A 23,621-nucleotide genomic window follows, 5' to 3' on the forward strand; every position below is an offset into this window, starting at 1 on the left:
TAGCTTCAAAAATGTTTTTTTTTATTTTTATAGAATAATTCAAGATAATCTAGAGCATTGGATTTGAGAAAGATAAGATTGAATTTTTACTTAAGAATGACATGACATGATCTTTTAAATTGATGATGTGTTTAGGTGACATGTTATGCCACCTAGGATTAAGGCCAAAAATCTTAAGCTTATTAAAACCTAAAATCATTTTCCTATATAAAACTCCAAAAACAGAAACCCTCACCAACCATAATCCTTTTTCTCTTAATTTGATTAATTCAACTCTTTCCAAAATCCTATTTCTCTATGCTTCATCTCTTCTTCTTCTCAAGTCCTCGCTCCCACTAATACACACATTTATCAATGGCCAAAGAGAAGCAACAGAAAGGAGAGAAGAAGCTGAAATTTTTTTTACAGTTGCTATAGTTTATGTATTGGGTTTTATGTTTTTTTTTGAGTAACAATTAATGGCGTGATGTGTCGGAGGATGACTTGACGTGTCGGTTAAAATGTCGGAAAAGTCAACATTTTCCTACACATCACGTGTCGGGGCATGTCGAGCGTGGTATGAAGTGTCGGTGCAACATGGGACTGAGCTATTGGTGTAGAACAGTTCATTTCTATGTCACATGGGCTTAAGGTTGGCCAAGAGGGTTTTGTTGGGAGGAAGATAAACTGATGGATGGTCTGGAATCGAGCAAGCTGATCTGAATCTGGTTGATAATCATGTCTATGACTCTGAATTTTCTCGGAGGAGCACCTTTTCAACTGCTCTACGATGGTGTTAAGTTGGCCATGAACAATACTAGTAAGTTCAAAACCCACCTCAGGTGTTTGAAATTCACTCTTGATTGTCTACAGCCACAGATCATAGAACAGATTAGATTGCAGAACCTGCAGCTGAATATCCCCGTCCAAGAAATACAAGTACTTGAGAGGAAAATTGATGAAGGCATAGTGCTCGTTGGTCGGTTATCAAGCATCAACACTTGTAACATCCGCGTCTGGGGAAATTGCTGCAACTGCTTGATCGTTAGCTATGCAGACCAGCTTGATGAGTTGGATGAGTCTCTCAGACGTCTGCTGGAAATACTGAGGCTGCAGTCATTAGCTCAAATCAACCAGATAGGGATTTGGGCAAGGACAACAAGGGATAGACAAGATGAGCTGGGGAGAAGACAGCTGGAGATTCTTAGCAACCAGCGACTTATTATTGATACGCAGCGGCAAATAATAGAGATGGTTCAAAAGAATAGTGTTGCAGCGTCAACCGGAAAAGGATCTCCTTCTGTTCAGGGGTTGCGCCTTGGAGAAGTATTTCAGACACTGTTTGATGCTGTTGTACAAGTAAAAGGCAAAAATTCCAAGTTCAAACGACTCCTGGAAGATTTCAAGTTCACACTGGATTGCTTGAAACCACTGGTACAAGAGATAGTAGAATGTAACAAGGTATTGCATTTTCCAAAAGAGGAAATCTTGGAGGATTTCATAGTGTACTTGAAGAAAGGTGAAGAGCTCGTTTACAAATGTTCCAAGAGTTCTCTGTGGAACAGGTTCAAAAAGTTCAAGTACATCAACAGCCTTTTTGAACTAGATGAATCTCTTCAGAGGCTGTTCAATATACTGAGATTGCAGATAGAAACTGATGTGAAGGAGGCCTTGGTTTCTGTAAGCAAGTTGGAAAAGGAAATCGAGGAAATTGAAGGGAGTTTTGTGCTACAACATCATCAATATGAAAGCGCTGCAGCTGAACCTCAATTGCCAAAAGTTGAAGTGGATGTAATGAAGGAGTCTATGGATTCAATAGGGAATGTAGAGGTGGGAGATGAAAGTCACATGCGAACTGAAGGGAGTAGTCTGGCATCCCGTCAAATTGATGTTGCTGTAGAGGAGGAGGAGAGGGAGCCTCTATCACCTACAATATTAGCTGGGATCACAGAATTATTTGATTCGGCACTGGCAAGAAGTAACATGGAGGTGGGAGACGAACGAACCGTTGGGCAAGGGGAAGAGGCAAGTCACCTAGGATTATTCATTTCTAATTTGCAGTGCACAGCATACATTATATGTTTTGTTTTTGAATAACATTATATGCTTAAAATAGCTCAGAAATGGTGAAATTAAAATTGTGATATGCGAAGCATTCAGAACACTCCTCATATCCGGTTTTGTGCATACAGGATAAAGAAATATGGCAACTCCCGTGTAAAGTAGCAGAGAAGGAAACCACAACACTTGCATTTCCTATTTTGGCTTTTAACAAAAGGCAAGCGTCAGTAGAAACTGTTGTGAAAACTTACGAAGGGCACTATGCTGCGGACACTAGTAGTTCTGAATAATGCTATCCAAACAAAATCCCAGTACACAGCCCTATTCAGCTCTTATGAGGCAGCCTGTAAGCTCGATTCGGGTTTACATTCGTTTGATTTATCTCTCCAACAGCGCACTAGCCGAGTCTTCAACTCACTTTCCACTAGAGTTACAGTGAGGTCCCTATCATTAAACTCACTCAAAGAGGTCTCTGATTGGTTGCTTGACACAAACCAGGAAGTGGTCAAGGTACTTCTGGAATGCAAAAAGGATATATGGAACAATCAAGAGATTTTCTCTCTAGTGGAGGAGTATTTTGAGAACAGTCTCCATACATTGGATTTTTGTACTGCCCTAGAGAGTAGAGGCATGTCTCAAGCGTGTTGTAAACAATCAGCTCATTATCCAGGCTGCGGTGAGGCGGTTTGAGGAAGAAGTGGAAGCTGGTCTTGAAGGGAATGTTGTTACATTTTAATACTTTAATTTATTTTGAATTTATTTGAGTGAATTTATTTGGGTGTTGCTTTCAGTTTTTATTTTGAAAAAACCGTTTTACATTTATTTGTGTAACTCATGGTGGTTACTTGGTTTATTTTGCTTTTTATTTCTTGTAATCTATGGCTATTGGTTACTACCCTATTAATCATGAGAGTGTTCTACAAGCTTATATATATCACCATTTGTTGCATAAAAAGTTGGACCACATGAACTACAACTACTTATTCACCCATCAACTTTTCATAAAAAATTCCCGAGAGTGTCATTGTGTTTTTATTCATACAACTTGTTGTTGGGCTGTTGTATCTTAGAGGAGACAAGTCAAGAGTCTGGTGCACCGGTATTATTTCGCAGAGGGCTTGAATCTCCTTAAAGAGAGCGAGATACCTGCGCCTCAGCCTATTGTCAACGAGCTTGTGTAATATTGAAATTATAATTTTTATTGTAATTTCTTGTAGTTTCACCAACAGGGAAAGGGTGTGTGAGGATATTGCAGGAGTTGAGAGCATTTAAGGCAGCCGGGGATCCTTTCGGAGAGGAATTTTTTTCACTATTTCAGGCAGTTTTAAACCAACATGCATTTATGTTGCAGATCAAGGGCATAGGGAAAGGGAGAGAGGGGAGGGGGGGGGGGGGGGGTCAGGGGGTTCAGCTGACATCCCTCGCATTTTTGACTAGGTCATATTGTTATATAATTTTTTCAGTTGAAATGTGATATTGACACTATTTTAACCCTCTAACCAATTAAAGAAAAGTTTGACATATAAAATATTAATTACAACAATCAATTTGGACAGAGGAGTGTTCAACTCCTCACGTGTGTTTGTCTGCAAAGAAAACTCCTAATTAATATAGGTTTAATTACATGTGGTTCTCTTTATTTTTTTAATATAGGTTTCTAATCTTAATCAATGATTGATTGCATCTCCGTTTAACATTACAATTAAAACATATTCCTAGTCTCTTTTTTTTGTCTTTGTAATTAATATGTTTTCCTAATCAATCAATGATTGTGATTGATTTCTCGTGCACCTCTATATAAACAGTTTTAGTTGCTTTTTTACGTATTTCTTTTTATTACCCTTTAGTAAATTTTTTCATGTCGTCGACAACCTTCATAATTAAAAACTTGTAATTATAGATGTTTTAGCTTTATTATGAAAAGTATCGTAAGAGAAAAACATCAGAACAGTCGACACCATCTGAACCTCCTCCAAAATTTAAAAATATAAACAATCGTCGAGGACGAGGACAGTTATAATTGTTTTAAAGAGATTTGTTATTTTGTTTAATTTTTGTTTTCGAAGTATTCTAATGATTTATAAATTTTTATATTATTTAATAAAAATTATATTTTTATTTTGTGTGACATTACTGTTTAAATTTTTGACCCTTCTACTTGTGATTTCTGACTACGCCACTGTTGCAGATATTGCAAATCCGAAAGAAAAGGCTTGATAAGAAGTTAAAATCAGTGAAAGCCCGGCGGAAAGTGTCAAATGTTCTTTTTGTTGCCACTTGTGTGTCCGTATTGATATTTTCAGTGGTGACAGCTGCCATTACTACACCACCACTTGTATTGATATTTTCTGTATTGATTTTGCATTGAATAATTAGTCATCCCATCAAATGAACAGCCATTTGGTATGTTCTCCTGATCTCTATATATTTTCTTGTTGGTGGTCTATTTAGCGAAATTAGAGTACTTTCAAAGGCTAATTATTCGTTTGAGTTTTGAGAGAGATGTGTCTGTTGGATAGCCTTCTTTCAGTTTAAGAAATATTACATGAAGAAATCTCCATACGATGGTAATCTATAGTTGTTGTGAAGTGATTACATTAGTTATTCGTCTACCAAGATCATTCAATTCACTTTAGATTATTAAGATTGTCTGGACTCTTTGTTTCTTCCCGGTTATTTGTTGTAGTGAGGTATTTGTAGCCTAGTGTATAACTAGGTTGAACATGCAGTTTGCAGATTTACAAAACGAATTTGGTAATAGTTAAGAATTTGCACTTTCTGCCCGTCTCTCTCTCCGTTTATTATTATGTTTTGCATTAACATATCTGAATTCTTTAATACAAAATTACCACTCACTACACTTTTAGCCACTTATTTACCCATAGCAGGCCGTGTTCTCTGATTTCCCACGCGGTACAACAAACTAACAGCAACCGTTTTTAATGTAGTTAGCTAGTATTTTACATAAATGCCCTTTCTCTTAATTAAAAAGAACACAGAGATAAATTGAAAGAAATTAGAAATTTATCAAATTTTAAATGAATCTTTGTTCTAGCAGTATACTTAAAAAGTTAACAAATTTAGAAATTGATAAACAAATTTAACAAATTTGACAAATTTATCAATTCAGGAGAGAGAATTTATCGATGAATAGTCAAATTTTCTCTAATAATTATTCTAATGGAACACAACTCTCAAAATAAATTGATAAATATAATTTTCATTCAAATTTATCAACTATTACCGGAGATGCTCTAAATCATTGTAACTTAAAAAATTATGGTCATTTGATGAAAATAGATGATAAAAAAAAATTAACAATAGAGAGAAGTTGTAACCATATATGAAATCTTTTCTATAAAAATCATTGATGAGCTCCACAACTGATATCCGTTTTGGGGCCTTTGCTATTGCTTTGCTGATAATTGCCACTATGAATACCAAACTTCACCATGCAAGCTGTGTTGATAAGTAGTCCTTGTATCGTCGGTGAGCCGTGGTCTGGTTGCTTAAGGTGTTAACTAACAACTTTAAGGTCATGGGTTCAAATCTCATTGACATATGTAGGGTGTGTGAGTTATTTAATAAAAAAGTTAAAAAAAAAAAAAAAAAAGTAAGTCCTCGTATCGAAAGTTCCAAACCATCACTTAGCAAGACAAAACCAAGGGTAGTGAACCTCATGGAGCTTGATTTGTATTTTTCAATTGTCACGGTGCTCTTTTTTTTCCTTCATGTTTGCCGGTACATCTTTCTTAACAATTGCAGCTGCCTTCCTCTTTACCCTATTTGTATTCAATCTGTGTATAAGACATGTGGAAATATGAGTACTTCAAAAGTTATTGATCTTCATTAAGGTACGCAAAACTATTAAAATCTTATGAAACTATTGTTGCAGGCTAAAAATAAAACTATTGAACCTCAATAACAAAACTAAAACAATGATAGGTTCAGTATAAAATAAGTATCTCGCATTCACATTCACAAATACAAATAAACTGAAATCAAGTCTCATCAATATTCATAAATAAAGCTATTGAGCCTCCATCAATTTCCATCGGAAAAAAACAAGTTATAGTTCAAAGCTACTGATGGTAAATAATCACAGGAAAAAGAGAGAACTCTATCAATTTTCATAAGAACAAACAAGCACATCTCAAATTATATAACTACTGACCCTCAATACGCTTATTAAAAGCGAAAGCTTCATCAATTTTAACCAGACCAAACAAGCACTTCTCATAGTATAAAGCTACTGACCCTCATATCTCATAGCATAAAGTTACTGACCCTCAATATGCTCAATAAATAGTAATGAATTCCATTACTCCTTGCAAGACAAAATGCTCCTTGCAAATGATAAAGCTACTCAGAGCATCTCCAACAGCTTCCCCATTTTCTTGAACTTCTCAATTTTAGGGAATATAGAGCTCTTTTTAGGTCCAACAGCTTCCCCATCCTATTCCCCAAAATGGGGATGAAGAAGAAAAAGAAGTCTTCATTCCCCAAATTTGCAGCAAAACCTTCCTTCCCCAAAATTAAATTCTTCACGTACTCCAACAAATTTAAAACAACAATAAAATATTTGATTGGGTAGTTTATTGTTACAATAAAATATATAATGTTTTTTTGTTATAATTCATGATAATATATTATATTTTATTGTTGTATTAAATGCCGAAATCTCCAAAATGGAGAGAATTTAGCTTTTGCTTCCCCGTTTTAGAGAAATTTTGAGGAAGCTCTCGGAGATGTTCTCGAACTCCACCAATTTTTAGCAGAAAATACAAGAGCACTTTTCAAAAAATAACGCTACTTACCCTCAGTAATCTTACCGAAAAAAAAACCCTCCGCGAACCTAAATGCCTCAAGCATCGACGACGAGGAACCTCCAATCCATCATCGTCTCCGGTCACCGGCCCAGATGAAACCATCTAGCTTTCCCAATCCTCTCCAAAGTCTCCGTCGGCGCCGTCCACAATGCCATCTTCCCATGTCGTCATTGCTGACGTCACCGTCGTCGAGCTTCCGGGCTTCGGTCGTTCGTCGACGCGGACGAGCGGGGCGGGGGTGGAAGGCGCCGTGGAAAGAGAAAGAGGTGGCTCTTTCATGGAGATTATCGGAGAGAGAGAGAGAGTGATTGTTGAAGAAGACGGAGTAAAGTTTGATAAAGTGTTTTTATTTGGGGCGGAGACGCAGAGCAGAGGGTCGCGTCTTTTAGTTATAAATCCGGCAGGAGTTGTTTATAAAAACCTCTTGGTGTAGAATAGTTCCTTTCTAGTCACCTGGAACTGATGGATGGTCTGGAATGGAGCAAGCTGATCTGAATCTGGTTGATAATCATGTCTATGACTCTGAATTTTCTCGGAGGAGCACCTTTTCAACTGCTCTACGATGGGGTTAAGTTGGCCATGAACAATACTAGTAAGTTTAAAACCCACCTCAGGAGTCTGAAATTCACTCTGGATTGTTTGCAGCCACAGATCATAGAACAGATTAGATTGCAGAACCTACAGCTGAATATCCCCGTCCAAGAAATACAAGAGCTTCAGAGGAAAATTGATGAAGGCATAGTGCTCGTTGGCCGGTTATCGAGCATCAACACTAGTAACATCCGCGTCTGGGGAAGTTGCTGCAACTGCTTGATGGTTAGCTACGCAGACCAGCTTGATGAGTTGGATGAGTCTCTCAGACGTCTGCTGGAAATACTGAGGTTGCAGTCGTTAGCTCAAGTCAACCAGATCGGGATTTTGGCAAGGACAGCCAGGGATAGACAAGATGAATTGGGGAGAAGACAGCTGGAGATTCTTAGCAACCAGCGACATATTATGGATACATTGATGAAGCAGCAGCAAATAATAGAGAGGATTGAAAAGAATAGTGTTGCAGCGTCAACCGGAAAAGGAGCTCCTCCTGTTCAGGTGTTGCGCCTTGGAGCAGTATTTCAGGCACTGTTTGATGCTGTTGTACAAGTAAAAGGCAAAAATTCCAAGTTCAAACGACTCCTGGAAGATTTCAAGTTCACACTGGATTGCTTGAAACCACTGGTACAAGAGATAGTAGAATGTAACAAGGTATTGCATTTTCCAAAAGAGGAAATCTTGGAGGATTTCATAGTATACTTGGAGAAAGGTGTAGAGCTCGTTTACAAATGTTCCAAGAGTTCTCTGTGGAACAGGTTCAAAAGGTACGAGTACATCAACAGTCTTTTTGAACTAGATGAATCTCTTCAGAGGCTGTTCAATATACTGAGATTGCAGATAGAAACTGATGTGAAGGAGGCCTTGGTTTCTGTAAGCAAGTTAGAAAAGGAGATCGAGGAAATTGAAGGTAGTTTTGTGCTACAGCATCATCAATATGAAAGTGCTGCAGCTGAACCTCAATTGCCAAAAGTTGAAGTGGATGTAATGAACATGCAAGTCACAAGGGATGTGATGGAGTCTATGGATTCAACGGGGAATGTAGAGGTGGGAGATGAAAGTCACATGCGAACTGAAGGGAGTAGTCTGGCATCCCATCAAATTGATGTTGCTGTAGAGGAGGAGGAGGAGCATGAGGAGGAGAGGGAGCCTCTATCACCTACAATATTAGCTGGGATCACAGAATTATTTGATTCGGCACTGGCAAGAAGTAACATGGAGGTGGGAGACGAGCAAACCGTTGGGCAAGGGGAAGAGGCAAGTCACCTAGGATTATTCATTTCTAGTTTGCAATGCACAACATACATTATATGCTTGTTTTTTTTAGTAACATTATATACTTAAAATAGCTCAGAAATGGTGAAATTAAAATTGTGATATGCGAAGAATTCAGAACACTCCTCATATCTGGTTTTGTGCATACAGGATAAAGAAATATGGCAACTCACGTGTAAAGAAGCAGATAAGGAAACCACAACACCTACAGTTCCTCTTTTGGCTGCTCACAAAAGGCAAGCGTCTGTAGAAACTGTTGTGAAAAATTATGAAGAACACTATGCTGCTATGCACATTCAAGTAGCTTTTAGGAGATACTTGGACCGCAAAAGCCTGCGGAGACCTACAGTTCCTCTTTTGGCTGCTCACAAAAGGCGAGCGTCTGTAGAAACTGTTGTGAAAAATTATGAAGAACACTATGCTGCTACGTGCATTCAAGTAGCTTTTAGGAGATACTTGGACCGCAAAAGCCTGCGGAGACCTACAGTTCCTTTTTTGGCTGCTCACAAAAGGCGAGCGTCTGTAGAAACTGTTGTGAAAAATTATGAAGAACACTATGCTGCTACGCGCATTCAAGTAGCTTTTAGGAGATACTTGGACCGCAAAAGCCTGAGGAGACTAGTAGTTCTGCAAAATGCTATCCAAACCAAATCCCAGTACACAGCCCTATTCAGCTCTTATGAGGCAGCCTGTAAGCTCGATTCGGGTTTACATTCGTTTGATTTATCTCTCCAACAGCGCACTAGCCGAGTCTTCAACTCACTTTCCACTAGAGCTAAAGTGAGGTCCTTATCATTAAACTCACTCAAAGAGGTCTCTGATTGGTTGCTTGAGACAAACCAGGAAGTGGTCAAGGTAATTCTGGAATGCAAAAAGGATATATGGAACAATCAAGAGATTTTCTCTCTAGTGGAGGAGTATTTTGAGAACAGTTTCCATACATTGGAATTTTGTACTGCCCTAGAGACATGTCTCAAGCGTGTAGTGAACAATCAGCTCATTATTCAGGCTGCGGTGAGTCGGTTTGAGGAAGAAGTGGAAGCTGGTCTTGAAGGGAAGGGGTGTGTGAAGATATTGCAGGAGTTGAGAGCATTTAAGGCAGCCGGGGATCCTTTCAGGGAGGAATTTTTATCACTATTTCGGGCAGTTTTAAACGGACATGCATCTATGTTGCAGATATTGCAAGTCCGAAAGAAAAGGCTGGATAAGAAGTTAAAATCAGTGAAAGCTTGGCGGAAAGTGTCAAATGTTCTTATTGTTGCCACTTTTGTGTCTGTATTGATATTTTCAGTGGTGGCGGCTGCCATTACTGCACCACCACTTGTAACCTCCTTGGCACGTGCACTGGCTGTTTCCGTAGGTTCTTCGGAAAAATGGTGTAAAATTCTTTGGAGCTACTACCACACTCTGAATGCGCAGAGAATCGAAATAAACTCAATGCAGCTTGGAACTATGGACTGTATGTTTACAATGACGGACTTGAACAACATCAGGGTGCTTGTTGAGAAATGTGAAAGTGAGATTGAGGCACTGCTGCAGACTGCTGACTTTGGTATTACAGAAGAGAATGCTGTTAAGATAGTAATGATTGAGATCAACAAAAAGCTGGAAATGTTTATGGAAACTGTCAAAAGTTTAAGCCAAAATGCTGATGAGTGTGGCCGGAATATAAGGAGGGCAAGGACAGTGATTTTGCAAAGAATAATTAGTCATCCCATAAAATGAACAGCCATTTGGTATGTTCTCCTGATCTCTATATATTTTTTTGTTGGTGGTCTATTTAGCGAAATTAGAGTCTACTTTCAAAGGCTGATTGTTCGTTTGAGTTTTGAGAGAGATTTGTCTGTTGGATAGCCTTCTTTCATGTTTAAGAAATATTACATGAAGAAATCTCCGTACAATGGTGAAGGGATTACATTAGACTTAAACTTGAGGACAAAAATTCACCTTCTACCAAAACCATTCAGTTTGGTGTTTCTGATGAGTGAACAACAAACTGAACTGTACAGTTCTGTTACCAGTGTCATGCTGCTGATCAGCAGGACCTTTTCTTGCTGATGTTCTTTGTTTTGATAAACTGAAGTATTCCAGACCACAAAAACAAAACAAAAAAAAGAAGATAAATTGGTGTATTTTCTTTTTTCTGCTTTCTTGATGGCCAAATGTGTACCGCTTTGTTATTGGAAGCTGAAAGATCTGTTTCAAGACTTAAGTTTAATTTCTCTCTTTTGGTGATCACCTTTTTCTCCTGTCATTCAGTTATTGTGTTTCGTGCAGTATGAGATGGATATACTCATATTACAACAGTTCTGTTTCATGCTTCTTTATATAGGTAGAGATGGAGATTGTTCCTCTTCAGTCAGATACATTGTGGCTATATGCTCCCAAGGAAGATGACAAATATGCACTGGCTCAGTATAAGGGAAGATGTACTGCTTCAGTTGACAGGCTGAGAAAATCACACTGCCTTAAATAAATGTGATTAAGTTCTCAATTATTGTTAAATGATTTGAGAACTTGAAAACATGAATGGACCTGTTTGAGTACTCTTTTACAAACATCTTGAGATACTGATAATAGTTTGTCTAGAGTGCATCTTTTAATAATTAATAGTGAATAGATCATGAATACATTATGGGATGATTATGGAATAGAAGAGTCTTTGGAAGTTTCAAAATTCAAACCCTTTCTGTTGGTGAAATGGTGCATAGAACTATAGAGTTCTGAGTTTGACATTTTGTTTTTGCCTTACGAAGCATGATGTATGTAGATAGTCATACAGATAATAGCAAGCCATACAGTAACGACTCTGACTCTGGATGGTTGATTCTTAAACCCACATCATTTTCTCCCTTTGTGGTCAAATTGATGAGTATTTAAAATAAACAGTAATTAGATAAATTTTCTCCTAGTTCAAACCAACGATCTTCCATTATGAAGAGAATCATTTCAGTTTCCGTCCCGCTCGTAATTCAACACGTCGGTAGATGTGATAAAAACAAAAATAAATTTCATTATGCAAATTATATACATATATATTTTTGTAGTCAGATAAAAGAAGTTGACCTACAAAAACAGAAATCCCCCAGTAAAACCCCCCTAAAACCCTTCCTCCCCGAAACTGCGAAACCCTTTCAGAAATGTCCTCCTCCATTTCAATCCGCCACATCCGCCGCCTCTCCACCACCGCGGCCCAATCCTCCATCTCCATATCCAAAGCCAAGTCCAAGCTCCGCTCCGAGCACGACCCTGACAAAGCCCTCGAAATCTACTCATCCGTCTCCGACCGCTACTCCTCCCCCACCTCATCTCGCTACACTCAGGACATCGCCGTCCGCCGCCTCGCCAAGTCCCACCGCTTCGCCGACATCGAGTCCTTCATCGAGTCCCACAAAAATGACCCCAAGATCAAACAAGAGCCCTACTTGTCCACCCTGATCCGATCCTACGGCCGAGCTGGGATGTTCGACCACGCATTGAAGACCTATGAGCAGATGGACCAGCTCGGTACTCCGCGTTCATCAATCTCTTTCAATTCCTTGCTTACAGCTTGCAATCTTTCTAAACACTTTGATAGAGTTCCTCAGTTTTTCAATGAAATTCCGATTAAGTATAATGTCTCTCCTGATAAAGTTTCGTATGGGATTCTTATCAAGTCATTTTGCGAAGCTGGGAAGCCGGAGGAGGCGATTGAGACGGTTAGGGTGATGGAGGAAAAGGGGGTGGAGGTGACTGCGGTGACGTTTACCACTATTTTCAATGCTTTGTATAAAAAGGGGAATAAGGAGGAGGCTGAGAAGCTGTGGGATGAGATGGTGGAGAAGGGTTGTGAGGTTGATGTTGCGGCGTATAATGTGAAGATTATGTATGCTCATGTCAATGGGAGCCCTGAAGATGTGAAGGCTTTGATTGATGAGATGAGTGGTGCAGGGTTGAAGCCTGATGCTATTAGCTACACTTACTTGATGACTTGTTATTGCAGGTGTGGGATGATGGAGGAGGCGGAGAAGGTTTACAAGGGGTTGGAGACAAATAAGCTTAATCCTAATGCAGCGACTTTTAGGACTTTGGTGTTTTATCTTTGTAAGAATGAGTGTTTTGAGAGGGCGTACAGGGTTTTCAAGAAGAGTGTGGAGATGCGTAAGATTCCGGATTTCAATACTTTGAGGTTTTTGGCGGAAGGATTGATGAAGAAAAATATGAGGAAGGAAGCCAAGGGGTTGATTCGGACAGTGAAGAAGAAGTTTCCTCCTAATGTTTTGAATGCGTGGAAGAAAGTGGAGGAGGGTCTTGGTTTGGTGCCTGATGAACTCGATTCTTCATGTGTCCCTCATGATGATGGTGAAGAAGTTACATCATCATCAACGGGAATTGATGGAGAGAAACAAGGGCCTGGAAATAGAAAGCCGTGGAAGAAGCCGAAGGGTAAGAAGAGGTTTCCTCCTAATGCCGGGAATGATAGGAAGAAATTGGATTCTGTTACTTCTTCAGTCCCTGATAATAGTGCTAAAGAGGCTACAGGATGAGTATGGATTGAATTCTAGGCTTTTGGTCTTGAATTGAATATGTTGATTGCTTCAGCTGCTGCCAACCCTTAGCAAGGATGCCGATTGGCAATGAAGCAAGTTGGAAGCTATTTGGAATTTGAATGATGTAAAAGCTTCAATTTTGGGTTTAATATGTTAGTTTCCTTCTGTCTGTCTCTCTACTCGTCTGACTATCTGTGCACTAGTAAAGCATTACTTGGCTCCATCTTGGGCAGTTGAGTTATGCCTTCCATGTCTGGTTGTTCTTGCAGGTGGATTGTCTGAACAGTAGGTTACATAATGGGGTTCTTGAAAATCTTGCTGTGAGGAAAAGGTCGAGTTTATCTCACTATCTATTGGTGTCAATTCAGTGGTTTATGAGTCGCATAACTAGCAATATTAAAGCACCATCTTGCAAACCAGTGTTCAAGCTATGTTACTAAATTCCATGAACTTACTTAGGAGGTTCCCAGATTGTAGAATTCAGACAAATAGAGAAGATAAATTGGAGCCAAATCTATGTTATATCATATATAACTGAAAGTTGACTAAAACAAACACCAACTGAACTTTAATGAAACTTTACATGTTGTGGTTTATTTTGGCAAATAGAGCAGGCAAACACTAACTGTACTGATTTAATTTGGCAAATAGAACAGTTTTTATGTGGAGCTCCTCCAATTAGATTTTGTGAAACTTTCGCAGCTCAACACTACAGGTCACCTCCTCAAATCTTTGATCATTGTTCTCTCATCCTTAGCAGAGCCTTGCTGTATTTGTAATTTTGAATCTATAGGCTAGACTCTTCGAATTGAGTTCTTCTGTTTTAATCTAGTTCAACCTGTTGATTATGTTCACTTGCTTCCAAGGCACTGAGGTCCGAGGAACTTACTGTACGTATGTGGGACTGTGAGAGTTGTTGGTTCGACCATTGTTAGCAGGGTACACTCTTTTAAAACTCTAAAGATGTAGAATGATCCCTCTTGCTTTTCGTTTTCCCATTCTTCTCCTCGCCCCTTTATATATCATCTTGCTTGCGAATTTGGGTAACGTTCGAACATTATAATTTGCCGCAGGAATGTTAAGAGTTTTGGGCCAGAATTGAGTGATAGCCTTGTAGCAGTAGTTACTGGGCTACATTTCTGTGTATGAGGTAAGACTAGCATGTTGGGTCTATAAATCTTCCATGGTCTGTCTAATATCAGCTTAGCGATCCTCTTCTCTCTTTTTTTGGGAAATGATTCGAAAAATATGCTCTATGAATGGTCAGCCTATGGTACATGGACTCTTAGGAAATCATGGTGTAAACAAATTTTAGCATATCTAGCACCTCCGAGTTCACCAAATCATGTCTAGCTATATCTCTATTCAAATTTTCATGCTTTTCAATGTCAAACATGATTTTTAGGTGATGAAATACTAAAATTTATAACGGAACTCTGTAATGGTTTTTTTTTTTTTTTATTTAATCATAAAACAAGGTAGTAACCAACTTGACGTTCCTTCGTCGCCCGATCAAGTTGTAAAGGAGTACCTGCACCTCGTGCTATCTCCATAAGGTGATGAGGATGCCAGTAGTCCTGGCTCAAACCCAAAATCCGAATATGAGTTTGGGAAATCATAAAACAATGTAGTTTAGTTTAAAAATCGCATTTTATTGTTCCACAAGTAAAATAAAATAAAATTCTTTCTTCTAAATAAAAAAAAATATGCTCTATAAATGCTTAGTTGAGTTAGTTCATGACATACTGTATGTAGGGGTGGGCATAAAAAACCTAAATCCCGGTCCCGTCTTGAAATTTGACTAGATGGGACGAGATCTATGTCTAAAAACACTAGGCCCGTCTCGTCCTGTCCCGTAGAGAAACAACGGGACGAGACGCGGGACTGAAAAGTTGAGGCCTGTTAGGCCCGTCCCGTCCCGTGTAAAATATAGAGTAATCTCAGCCATTGATTTTTTTAGATGTTTTGATCTCAACCTTTGATTTTTTAACCCTAATACAAACTCTCTATCACTCTTTCACTCTCTCAGTCTCTCACTCTTTCACTCTCTTCACTCTTCAGTCTCTCGTAGTCTTGCAGTCACGTGAACCCAACTCTCTTTCAATCAGTCTAGCTCTTTCGAACCCAACTCTCTTTCAATCCGCTTCCTCCTCAGTCCTCACTCTCTCAGTCTCTCTTTCAAACTCCTCCACCGCCCGCTTCCTCCTCTTCAGCTTCCTCCTCACGAACTACAACGGGTGACGAGGCAACCCCAATCTTCCCGGGACCAGCGCGACTTCTCAGAGCAGCAGCAACAAGCACCACGCTTCCTCTTCCTCCTCCTCCTCCTCCTCCGCCGCTTCCTTCGTCAGGCAAGATTATTTTCACTCTCACTCTCTCTCTCTCTCTCTCTCTCTCATGCTTTTAAGCTTCACAGTGTACCCAATTATGTAGCTCTACTCCTAATTTCACTGAAACTCATGAATCAAGTCCATTATTTTTCTCATTGTGTTTGCTTCTGTCTAGCTCGTTGCTTGTTTTGATTGTTTTTTGATTAGGATGATTAGAGTTGAAATTGTTTGTATTTGGAGCAGCTTGGAGCAACTTGTATTCAAATTCACTACTTGTTTTCTTTTGAACTTTATGATGTGTGAACTTAAATACTTGTGGATTATTGATGTTACTCTAGTTTAATTCTAGTTATGAATTATGGATTCATATGATGCATCTTTATATTATTATCAGGTAATATTAGGGCGGGATGGCGAGATTAGGCCCGGCCCGTCCCGGTCCCGTTTGGGACGGGACTTGCGTGGGATCAAGTCTTAAAAACGTAAGGCCCGTCCCGATCCCGTCTCATGTGCAATGTCCGGGACGGGCCGTGGGATGACCCTAATCCCGTCCCATGCCCAACCCTAACTGTATGTAACATAAATGCTATCAATCTTATGGATTATTGATGTTACTCTAGTTTAATTCTAGTTATGAATTATGGATTCATATGATGCAATTTTTATATTATTATCAGATAATATTGAGGCGGGATGGTGAGATTAGGCCCGGCCCGTCCCGGTCCTGTTTGGGACGAGACTTGTGTGGAATCAAGTCTTAAAAACGTAAGGCCCGTCCCGATCCCGTCCCATGTGCAATGTTCGGGACGGGCCGTGGGATGACCTTAATCCCGTCCCGTCCCATGCCCAGCCCTAACTGTATGTAACATAAATGCTATCAATCTTGTTGAAATCTGAATCAGATAAACCCTAGCCTTAAAACCTTTCCTGTGATTTCTGGGACAGGATATAAGCCAGAGGAGCTGTGGGAAATAGGAACTAGCCAGTCTTTGAATCTTTGATTCTCTTAGCCTCCTCAATCCCAAGCCAACACACGAGATAAGCATCCAACGGTGGAAATTCGTAACTGGTGTGACTCACTGACTCAACACAGTCATCTCTCTCAGAGCTCTGAAATATATCAGCTCATGCGCCAAAAGCCAAGGGTTCATCGGAAGAAGAGCTCCACATTTCTCTTTCTCAGGTGGGAAAGAATCTCTGATGCCGTGTCTGAGATATCGAAACGCACCGTTTCCAGTAAGATCGATACATTCTCTTCGGCGCCCGAGATTGAAAACGACGGGGTATAGCTACCCATTAGGATTTAGGGCTCCATTAACAGTATGAGTGAATTGTTGCTTTTGACTACTGCAGTGCTTCAATTCGTCGTAGTTATTAAGAGCAATAGTGGAAGCTCAGAGACGATGAATTTGAACGAAGAGGAGTAGCTATCCAGAAGAGAGCAACACCTGACTGATAAGGACTGGTCTATGAGAGTCTTATATTTATTTCGTCACATCATCATCTGCGGACATATCAATCTCTCTCTATCTCTCTCTCTCTCTGCTGGTGATTCCCAGAAGGCTAGCTAGGGCTGGCAAGGATACCCTTTACGTTACGTGTGAGAGAATTGATTGAAGGGAAATTTTCTTTGATTCCGTGAGAGACTGTGATTCCATTTGTGCGTAAAAAGAGAGAGTGACTCGGTCTGTAAGAGAAAGAAAGAAGAGGCACATTGCACATTGGTCTATTATGGGTCATATTTGGTGATGTAGCTAGCTCATTCACTATAACGAAAATTTCTTCTAGGTAATTAAGCACATAACAAATTAACATATTATGACACTATTTTCTTAGTTTGGTCTATATATTATTTTGGAGCAACTTAAGAACAACCTTCGGTCACTGTTATAATCATGAATCCTACTAGAGTATTACTGTACTAGGCTGGTTAGTTAAAGACAGCAATTGACTGCCGGATTTCAGGGTGAACCTAGAAGAAGATTTTCTCCAATGACACTGTTGGAAAGTTCTCTTTGCTGATGTACGAGATGTTGATCTTAGTTCACCGACAACTTTGAAATTTTAGGATTTTACATTAAACTTCTTATAATTCAAATTATAACACTGTTACAAACTCTCAAAGTTTCAATATAAGCTCAGACAACTCCTTCAACCGCATGAGCATCATATCAATTCACCCAACTCAATTATGATTTCAGTAAGATTGATTTTGAAGATTCAAACATCATTTTAATTAAAAATAATATAAGAATTAAACATCATTTCATTGGTTTAAGAAACGATCAACGTGACAAATGAACAATATTACGAGTAAATAGTAATATAGGTTAAGGTTAAGAAAACCCAAACAAAGGACACTCAGTTCTTGCACATCCATAGCAAATATTGTTTTTGAATTCTCATGGATAATTTCCAAGAGCAGCACAGTAAACATCAGCGGGCAAAAGGCCGGGAGAGCCGGAGAGGTAGCTTGGATTAGCTTCTCTCGTCCTAAACATCATTTCAGTCATTAGGAGCGGATGCTGGCTTTTTAATCATTAGGTCAACATAAGATTAGCATCCTAATTAATCAACATATCTCATGAAATCATGTCGCGTTTTACTGTGTTGGTCCTGTCATCATGCCATGTCCTCCAAAAACTCAAAAAAGTGCAAACTCGTTGAATAGGTGCTGCATTCCCTTTAAACTTTACTAATTAGTTCATCCATGGCTCCGTTCGACACGGCTTTTATCAGTCCCCTAGCTCCCAATTCCATCTTGCTTTACAATTATAAGGAGAATATTCATGAATGCATGTAAGTTAATTTGTCTCTAAGCTAAGGAAGGCTCATAATAGGAATGAGAATACTCGTAAATTAAACAGAGCACGTATATAAGAACAAAACAAGAGAGTACAGATTGTGATGTGTACTAAGCAAAATGAGTCACCAGGGTACGTAGATTTTGCTTTTCAGAGTATCACAACTCACAAGCATGGCGATGTCCTTCAAATTATCTAGATGGTCGAGTACATCAAAAGCATTTCAAAATTTTGGAAATAATTTTGAAGTGCATGCAGCAAACAACTAGCTAGCAAATACTTGGGATCGAACAAATTTCTTAATCTTAGATACACTGTAATAAGGGTAATAACTTAAAACGCTTGAATATAAAAACCGTTTTTTGTACAACAAACCCTAATTTTCACGTCGAATAATAAGATCGAAGAGATGCATAACCAAGATCAACTCTCTAGATAAATTAACCCTTCCAATCATGTAACTAATTATTACACAGACTAATCTCCAGTGTAAACACATAGAGATCAACTAAAGAGCTCTAGAAACTCTAGCTCCTGACGACCTTGCACTACCACAGAACAAACCCTCCCAAATCTCAGAGAAAGCCTGCACAATAACCCTATGGTGCTCCCTCGCATTCAAAGACAAGAAGCAGTGAAGCAACTGCTCTAGTTCTTTCTCATGAAACATCTGCTTCTCCAATATCATTTCCATCATCGACCTCTTGAAGTCCTCGTAAGGATCCTCCGACTTCTTCACCACCGCGAAACTCTCCCTGACCTTCCCGTCGACGCTGCACGGTATCAGCCTCTGAAACACCGACAGCCTAGGGGACTCAAACTCACCACTCGTCCTTGAAACGCTGCGTTTAGCTTTACTCTTGATCTTCTTCCTCCTCCTAGGGGGCGTCTCGCGGATGGTTGCCAGGTGGCGCGTGAATATATCGGCGGAGGAGTCTGTGGAGAAGGAGAATAGGGTTTCGTTTTCTTCATCTTCGTCGCTGAAGAGTCCGCTCTCGGCAGAGGAGGTGCTGAAGCGGATCATACGGCTCGTCGTTGTTTTCTTTTTCCTCAGTCTTTGTTTTTTCTTCTTCTCCGCCGAGGACGGAGGCGGTGGTGGAGGAGGAGAAAACGAAAGTGAAACGGCGTCGTCGCGTTCGGAGTCAGCGGAGGCCGAGGAAGTGTAGATTTTGCGACGTGGGGTTTTGTCTTCGTCCACCATGGCAACCACGTGCCACTTGTCCTCTCTTTCCCACTCAAATACCTCCGGCGGCAGTGATCCGTTATCGTCGTCGGATAGGGTTGGTTTGGTTCCGAAGCCGCAGCCGAATGCGGAGGAGACGTGGCGTTTGATGGAGGATGAGTAGTGGGGTTTGGAAGGTGGGGTGGAGAGGTGGTGGTTGAGTGAGGGGGATGGTCGGAGAAATGAAGGGACGGGATTGGAAGGGAGAGAGGAGGGGTCTTTTGAACGGCAGGATTGGAAGGAAGGTATGACTCTGGATATCCGGAGCCTGAAACGTTTCGCCATTGGAGAGTGGAGACTAGCTTAGCTAGCTTGGAGAGTAATGAAGCAGTGTGGGTTTGAAAGCACAGCAAAACTATTTGGGTAGGCAACGGTGGGGCTTTATATAGGAAGCTGTGCTTCTAAAATTATACATTTCCATGTCTACCAAAAATGGGAGGGCAGAGAAATTAATATTGCTTAGCCTGCTTGATATAAACTTCTTTTTTTTTGGGTCGAATGCTTGATATAAACTTTGATTACAGCAATTCAGTATTATTAGGGTATAGTACAAGAAAAAAAAAATATTCAGTATCAGCGTCCTAGTCTTGTTCTCATTTGGGTTTATATAGAGGGATAATGAGGACCTTCTTAGTAAATTGTCCAAGACATTGTCGTTTTGAACAATTCACTAGTTGAAAATTAAAGGGAAAATGACCCCACGAAAACACTAGCTAATAGTAAGTCTTAAGCTAATTAAGCATGCAATCTTAAATACTTGTTACATAATTCATAATAAGAACTTCCCCTGTATGGGAAGCATAATGTAATGTGGGATATATCATATGAATAACAGAGTAAGCTATGACGCTATGTTTTGTCGACTTGTCGTTGTCGTCTCGTACTCACAATACACAGGTGGATGCTCCTCCTTTTTTCCCTCTGGAACTGCTCTATCTGCTTCTGCCATTTCTATCTTCTTGAAATAGTTTTGGCCAGAAGCGATAAAATGCAACAGAAGCCGTCTTCCAAGAGATCGAGCGAGACACACCAGCAAATGGGAGAGTAAAACACGATCATTATTTTCTTATTTGTCTGAAGCTTTAAAAACATGATCACCATTGAGATCTAGGTGCATGTAATGTAGCCCCTGGACAGCATCAACTATTCGTCCCTATTCAGATATCGATGCTTGGGGTAGACGAACAGAGATCCACATAGAACCAGAAAAAAAATATCAACTTGGATTAAGTGTATTAATTCTCTTTGGTATGCAAAGTCAAAAGAGTAATGCCAAATTTCATATCTGAAAGTGAAATACACTTGCAGCCTTTAGGCCCCTACCCTCATTTTAATAAGCAAGCTCGATCATTGGCATTGGAGCAAGCAAACCCTTCAAGAAAAACTAGCTAGCTTGGCCCCAGGCTCTCCCAGCGCAGTTGATGACTGGTAATGTCTTTGGTGGTTCATAATTTGTAAGAAAAGGAGTGGTCAAGAAAGTGAGAGAGAGAGTGAATAGCAAGTCTTGTTGTCTACTCTTTCTCCATGCTTGCATTAGTGTGCTTTGCATTGCGTATCAGATTTTCTAAAGCGTGCCAAGTAAAGGAGAGCCTGGCTTTATTTGTGCTAGGCAGATTGTTAGATTGGAAGCAAAGTCAACCAGATTGGAAGAGCCCTTTTATTGAACAGGCTAGGAGGTGGGGAACTGGGCATCCAAGAAAACAGAATCATCTTTGCATGCAAGTGTCCGTTCCTTTTTTTTTCCTTTTCTCTTTGCACTATGGGACCTGTTTATCTAGCAAAGCTTGATGCCTCTTTTATACACAACACTACTTCAGTGTCCTATATTCAGAACAGCATGGTGCGCTCTGAGTAGGCCAGTACATTGGTGGAGCTACTACTAACTCAAACCCCCACCACATCTCTGCTTCTTAGTTTTGAAAATTTGAATGCTAACCCTAGAGCCATTATTTTTACCATTTACAACAAGCGTTAGGGGGATGCTTTGGATTTCGGATGTGTTTTTCAATTTTGGGCTTCCTTATCTGGATCCATCTTTTGGAGTTTTGGTAGTGTTTTGTTAACTAATTGGATTGTAATTTGGGTCTTTGGGTCTTTGGGCCTAGCTTTTGCCGGCAGAGAAATTAAATTGCTGTTACAATCACAATAATTAAGCAATGCAAGATGTTAGGAAGCAAATCACCTGTACCCATTTGCCCAGTGCCAACCCTGTGCCACAAATGAAACTTTGACATGTAATCATCAGTCTAACAACATATTACCTCTTCTAAAAATTAAATAATAAAATCTGGAAAATAAAACATATCTTTCAGACTTTCTCCTTCGAGCCCAGATCCAGCCATCACCAAGATGCCTTCTTCATCATCATCCTCTTCTTCGCTCTATTGGCTTTGAGTCGTGGCCCAAACAAGAGGCTAAAGTTACCTTTACTGAGCTTTTTTTGGTTGTGGGATCGATGGCTATGGTGGTTCCGAAGGTTGTTGCGGCCACTGATGATGGGGATGAGAATGGTCGGTAAGTAGGTCTTCTAAAAATATCAATTGTCAATGATCAAGCACAAGAACAATTCTTACCACTATACGCGTAAGCTAGGGTTTCAATTGTCTATTTCATTGCCAACCCACCTTTAGTAGGTACTTATCATCGTCTCTGATCTTTCTGTAGTGCATAATATATAAAATGAAGTCGATCCAAATTTGCCATATGATCACTATCACAAGGAATAAGAAAGAATTCTACCCATGAGTCATGAACATCTGACTAATGCAATCTTCCAGGAAATTTTCTGTTGTACACTACTACATTCTGCCGCAATCAAACTTCTCTGGTAGTGCGTACAAAACTTACCATCCTTTGATTTGGTGGCAAGGTTTCAATACTTCTTGAACTATCTAATGATTCTCTTTGACTGAAACTAGATATTCGTTGGGATTATTCGATAATTTTTTTTACAGATGATCTTTAAGATGAGACATTGAAAATAGGCAACCAACTTCGCACCTTAAGACTGAGAAGGTAGAAGGCTAGGCCATGTGAAACCTATAATCTTGTTCATTTGAAACCTAATTAAGATTGTGCTATCATCTTGTTCTCATCCCAGAAAGGAGTCCAAGATTGGCTTAAGGTTTATCTTTTATGAAACTTTAATCTTATCCTCATGTTAATACGGTAAATTAACAGATGATGATATTCCAAATTTCGAACTCCTATTGTGATATAACCTCAATGGGTAACCTTAGATATCTCTGGTTATTTGTCTAAAATTAAATCAATTTTTTACATACATAATGTTAAGGTTTGTTCTGTAAGATATACAAAGCTACTAAAATCAAGATTCAAGAATGAGAAACCATTTCCTTTTTGTAGATTTTCAAAATGCCGTGATCATTGATCCAAATATGTAGGTTAGATTGCAGATGCAACTTTCTTAGCCAAAAGAAATAATTAAGTGCAAACCTAATATCGGGCAAAGACAACCTAAAGTAATGGGGCAACTGGCAATCCCATTAGCGTAATGACATTTCTCAAGTTTCGATTGTGACGGACCTAAACTAGTACAGTGTTCTGAATCTTTTCATACGCGACAAAATCTAAATCTCACGCTATATTCAGTAGTTCCACTACAGATGATCACTTAATCTGATAATATACAATTATAATTTTCAACTATAAAGATTAAGCGTTTAACAGATTCTCATCTAAATAGTCATCTCCTTCCTAATTTATAGTGCATAAATAGACACCTTTTAGTGAAGGAGAGTTGATATTATAGCAGATTCTCACTAACGGTGGAGAGGAGAAGCTGATCTATATCCTTAGAGTCCTTCATAGACTAGAAGAGGAGTTAACATGCAGTCTGAAACACATATAGCTTCAATGGAGATGGAGATGGAGATGAAGATGAAGGGTAGTGATCAAAATACCCCAACCCATAAGTTCAACAAGAGTGCTTTTGCTTGCGCCGTGGGTGCCTCTGTAATTTCCATCATATTTGGCTATGGTAA

General features: G+C 39.5%; 5 protein-coding genes across 5 annotated transcripts in view; 4 read left to right on the top strand and 1 right to left on the bottom strand.

Moving 5' to 3' along the window:
* The first annotated feature begins 717 nt into the window (after positions 1–717).
* Positions 718–2,860, top strand: LOC101301497. Its single transcript, XM_004300571.1, has 2 exons — positions 718–2,004; positions 2,172–2,860. Exons 1-2 carry the CDS (start codon positions 718–720, stop codon positions 2,328–2,330), a joined length of 1,446 nt encoding a protein of 481 aa, XP_004300619.1. The 3' UTR covers positions 2,331–2,860.
* Positions 2,861–7,151: 4,291 nt separating this feature from the next.
* On the top strand, positions 7,152–11,412 carry LOC101291734. Its single transcript, XM_004301852.1, has 3 exons — positions 7,152–8,714; positions 8,883–10,468; positions 11,040–11,412. Exons 1-2 carry the CDS (start codon positions 7,380–7,382, stop codon positions 10,455–10,457), a joined length of 2,910 nt encoding a protein of 969 aa, XP_004301900.1. The 5' UTR covers positions 7,152–7,379; the 3' UTR covers positions 10,458–10,468; positions 11,040–11,412.
* A 385-nt stretch (positions 11,413–11,797) lies between these two features.
* On the top strand, positions 11,798–13,430 carry LOC101301785 (pentatricopeptide repeat-containing protein At4g36680, mitochondrial-like). The gene has a single exon (XM_004300572.1). It carries the CDS (start codon positions 11,873–11,875, stop codon positions 13,256–13,258), a length of 1,386 nt encoding a protein of 461 aa, XP_004300620.1. The 5' UTR covers positions 11,798–11,872; the 3' UTR covers positions 13,259–13,430.
* A 5,473-nt stretch (positions 13,431–18,903) lies between these two features.
* On the bottom strand, positions 18,904–19,902 carry LOC101292030. The gene has a single exon (XM_004301853.1). It carries the CDS (start codon positions 19,900–19,902, stop codon positions 18,904–18,906), a length of 999 nt encoding a protein of 332 aa, XP_004301901.1.
* Positions 19,903–23,493: 3,591 nt separating this feature from the next.
* LOC101292319 (probable polyol transporter 6-like) overlaps positions 23,494–23,621 on the top strand; it is a 1,838-nt gene continuing 1,710 nt past the window's right edge. Inside the window, exon 1 of the mRNA XM_004301854.1 lies at positions 23,494–23,617. Coding sequence (XP_004301902.1) covers positions 23,494–23,617 — 124 coding nt within the window. The remainder of the gene's footprint in view (positions 23,618–23,621) is intronic.

The sequence above is a fragment of the Fragaria vesca genome, linkage group LG5, assembly GCF_000184155.1.
Source record: "Fragaria vesca subsp. vesca linkage group LG5, FraVesHawaii_1.0, whole genome shotgun sequence".
NCBI lineage: Eukaryota > Viridiplantae > Streptophyta > Magnoliopsida > Rosales > Rosaceae > Fragaria > Fragaria vesca.

Coding starts and splice junctions, on each gene's coding strand:
- LOC101291734 (XM_004301852.1), top strand. CDS start 7,380: ATGTCTATGACTCTGAATTTTCTCGGAGGAGCACCTTTTCAACTGCTC. Junction 8,715..8,882: donor CCGTTGGGCAAGGGGAAGAG/GCAAGTCACCTA, acceptor TTGTGCATACAG/GATAAAGAAATATGGCAACT.
- LOC101292030 (XM_004301853.1), bottom strand. CDS start 19,902: ATGGCGAAACGTTTCAGGCTCCGGATATCCAGAGTCATACCTTCCTTC.
- LOC101301497 (XM_004300571.1), top strand. CDS start 718: ATGTCTATGACTCTGAATTTTCTCGGAGGAGCACCTTTTCAACTGCTC. Junction 2,005..2,171: donor CCGTTGGGCAAGGGGAAGAG/GCAAGTCACCTA, acceptor TTGTGCATACAG/GATAAAGAAATATGGCAACT.
- LOC101301785 (XM_004300572.1), top strand. CDS start 11,873: ATGTCCTCCTCCATTTCAATCCGCCACATCCGCCGCCTCTCCACCACC.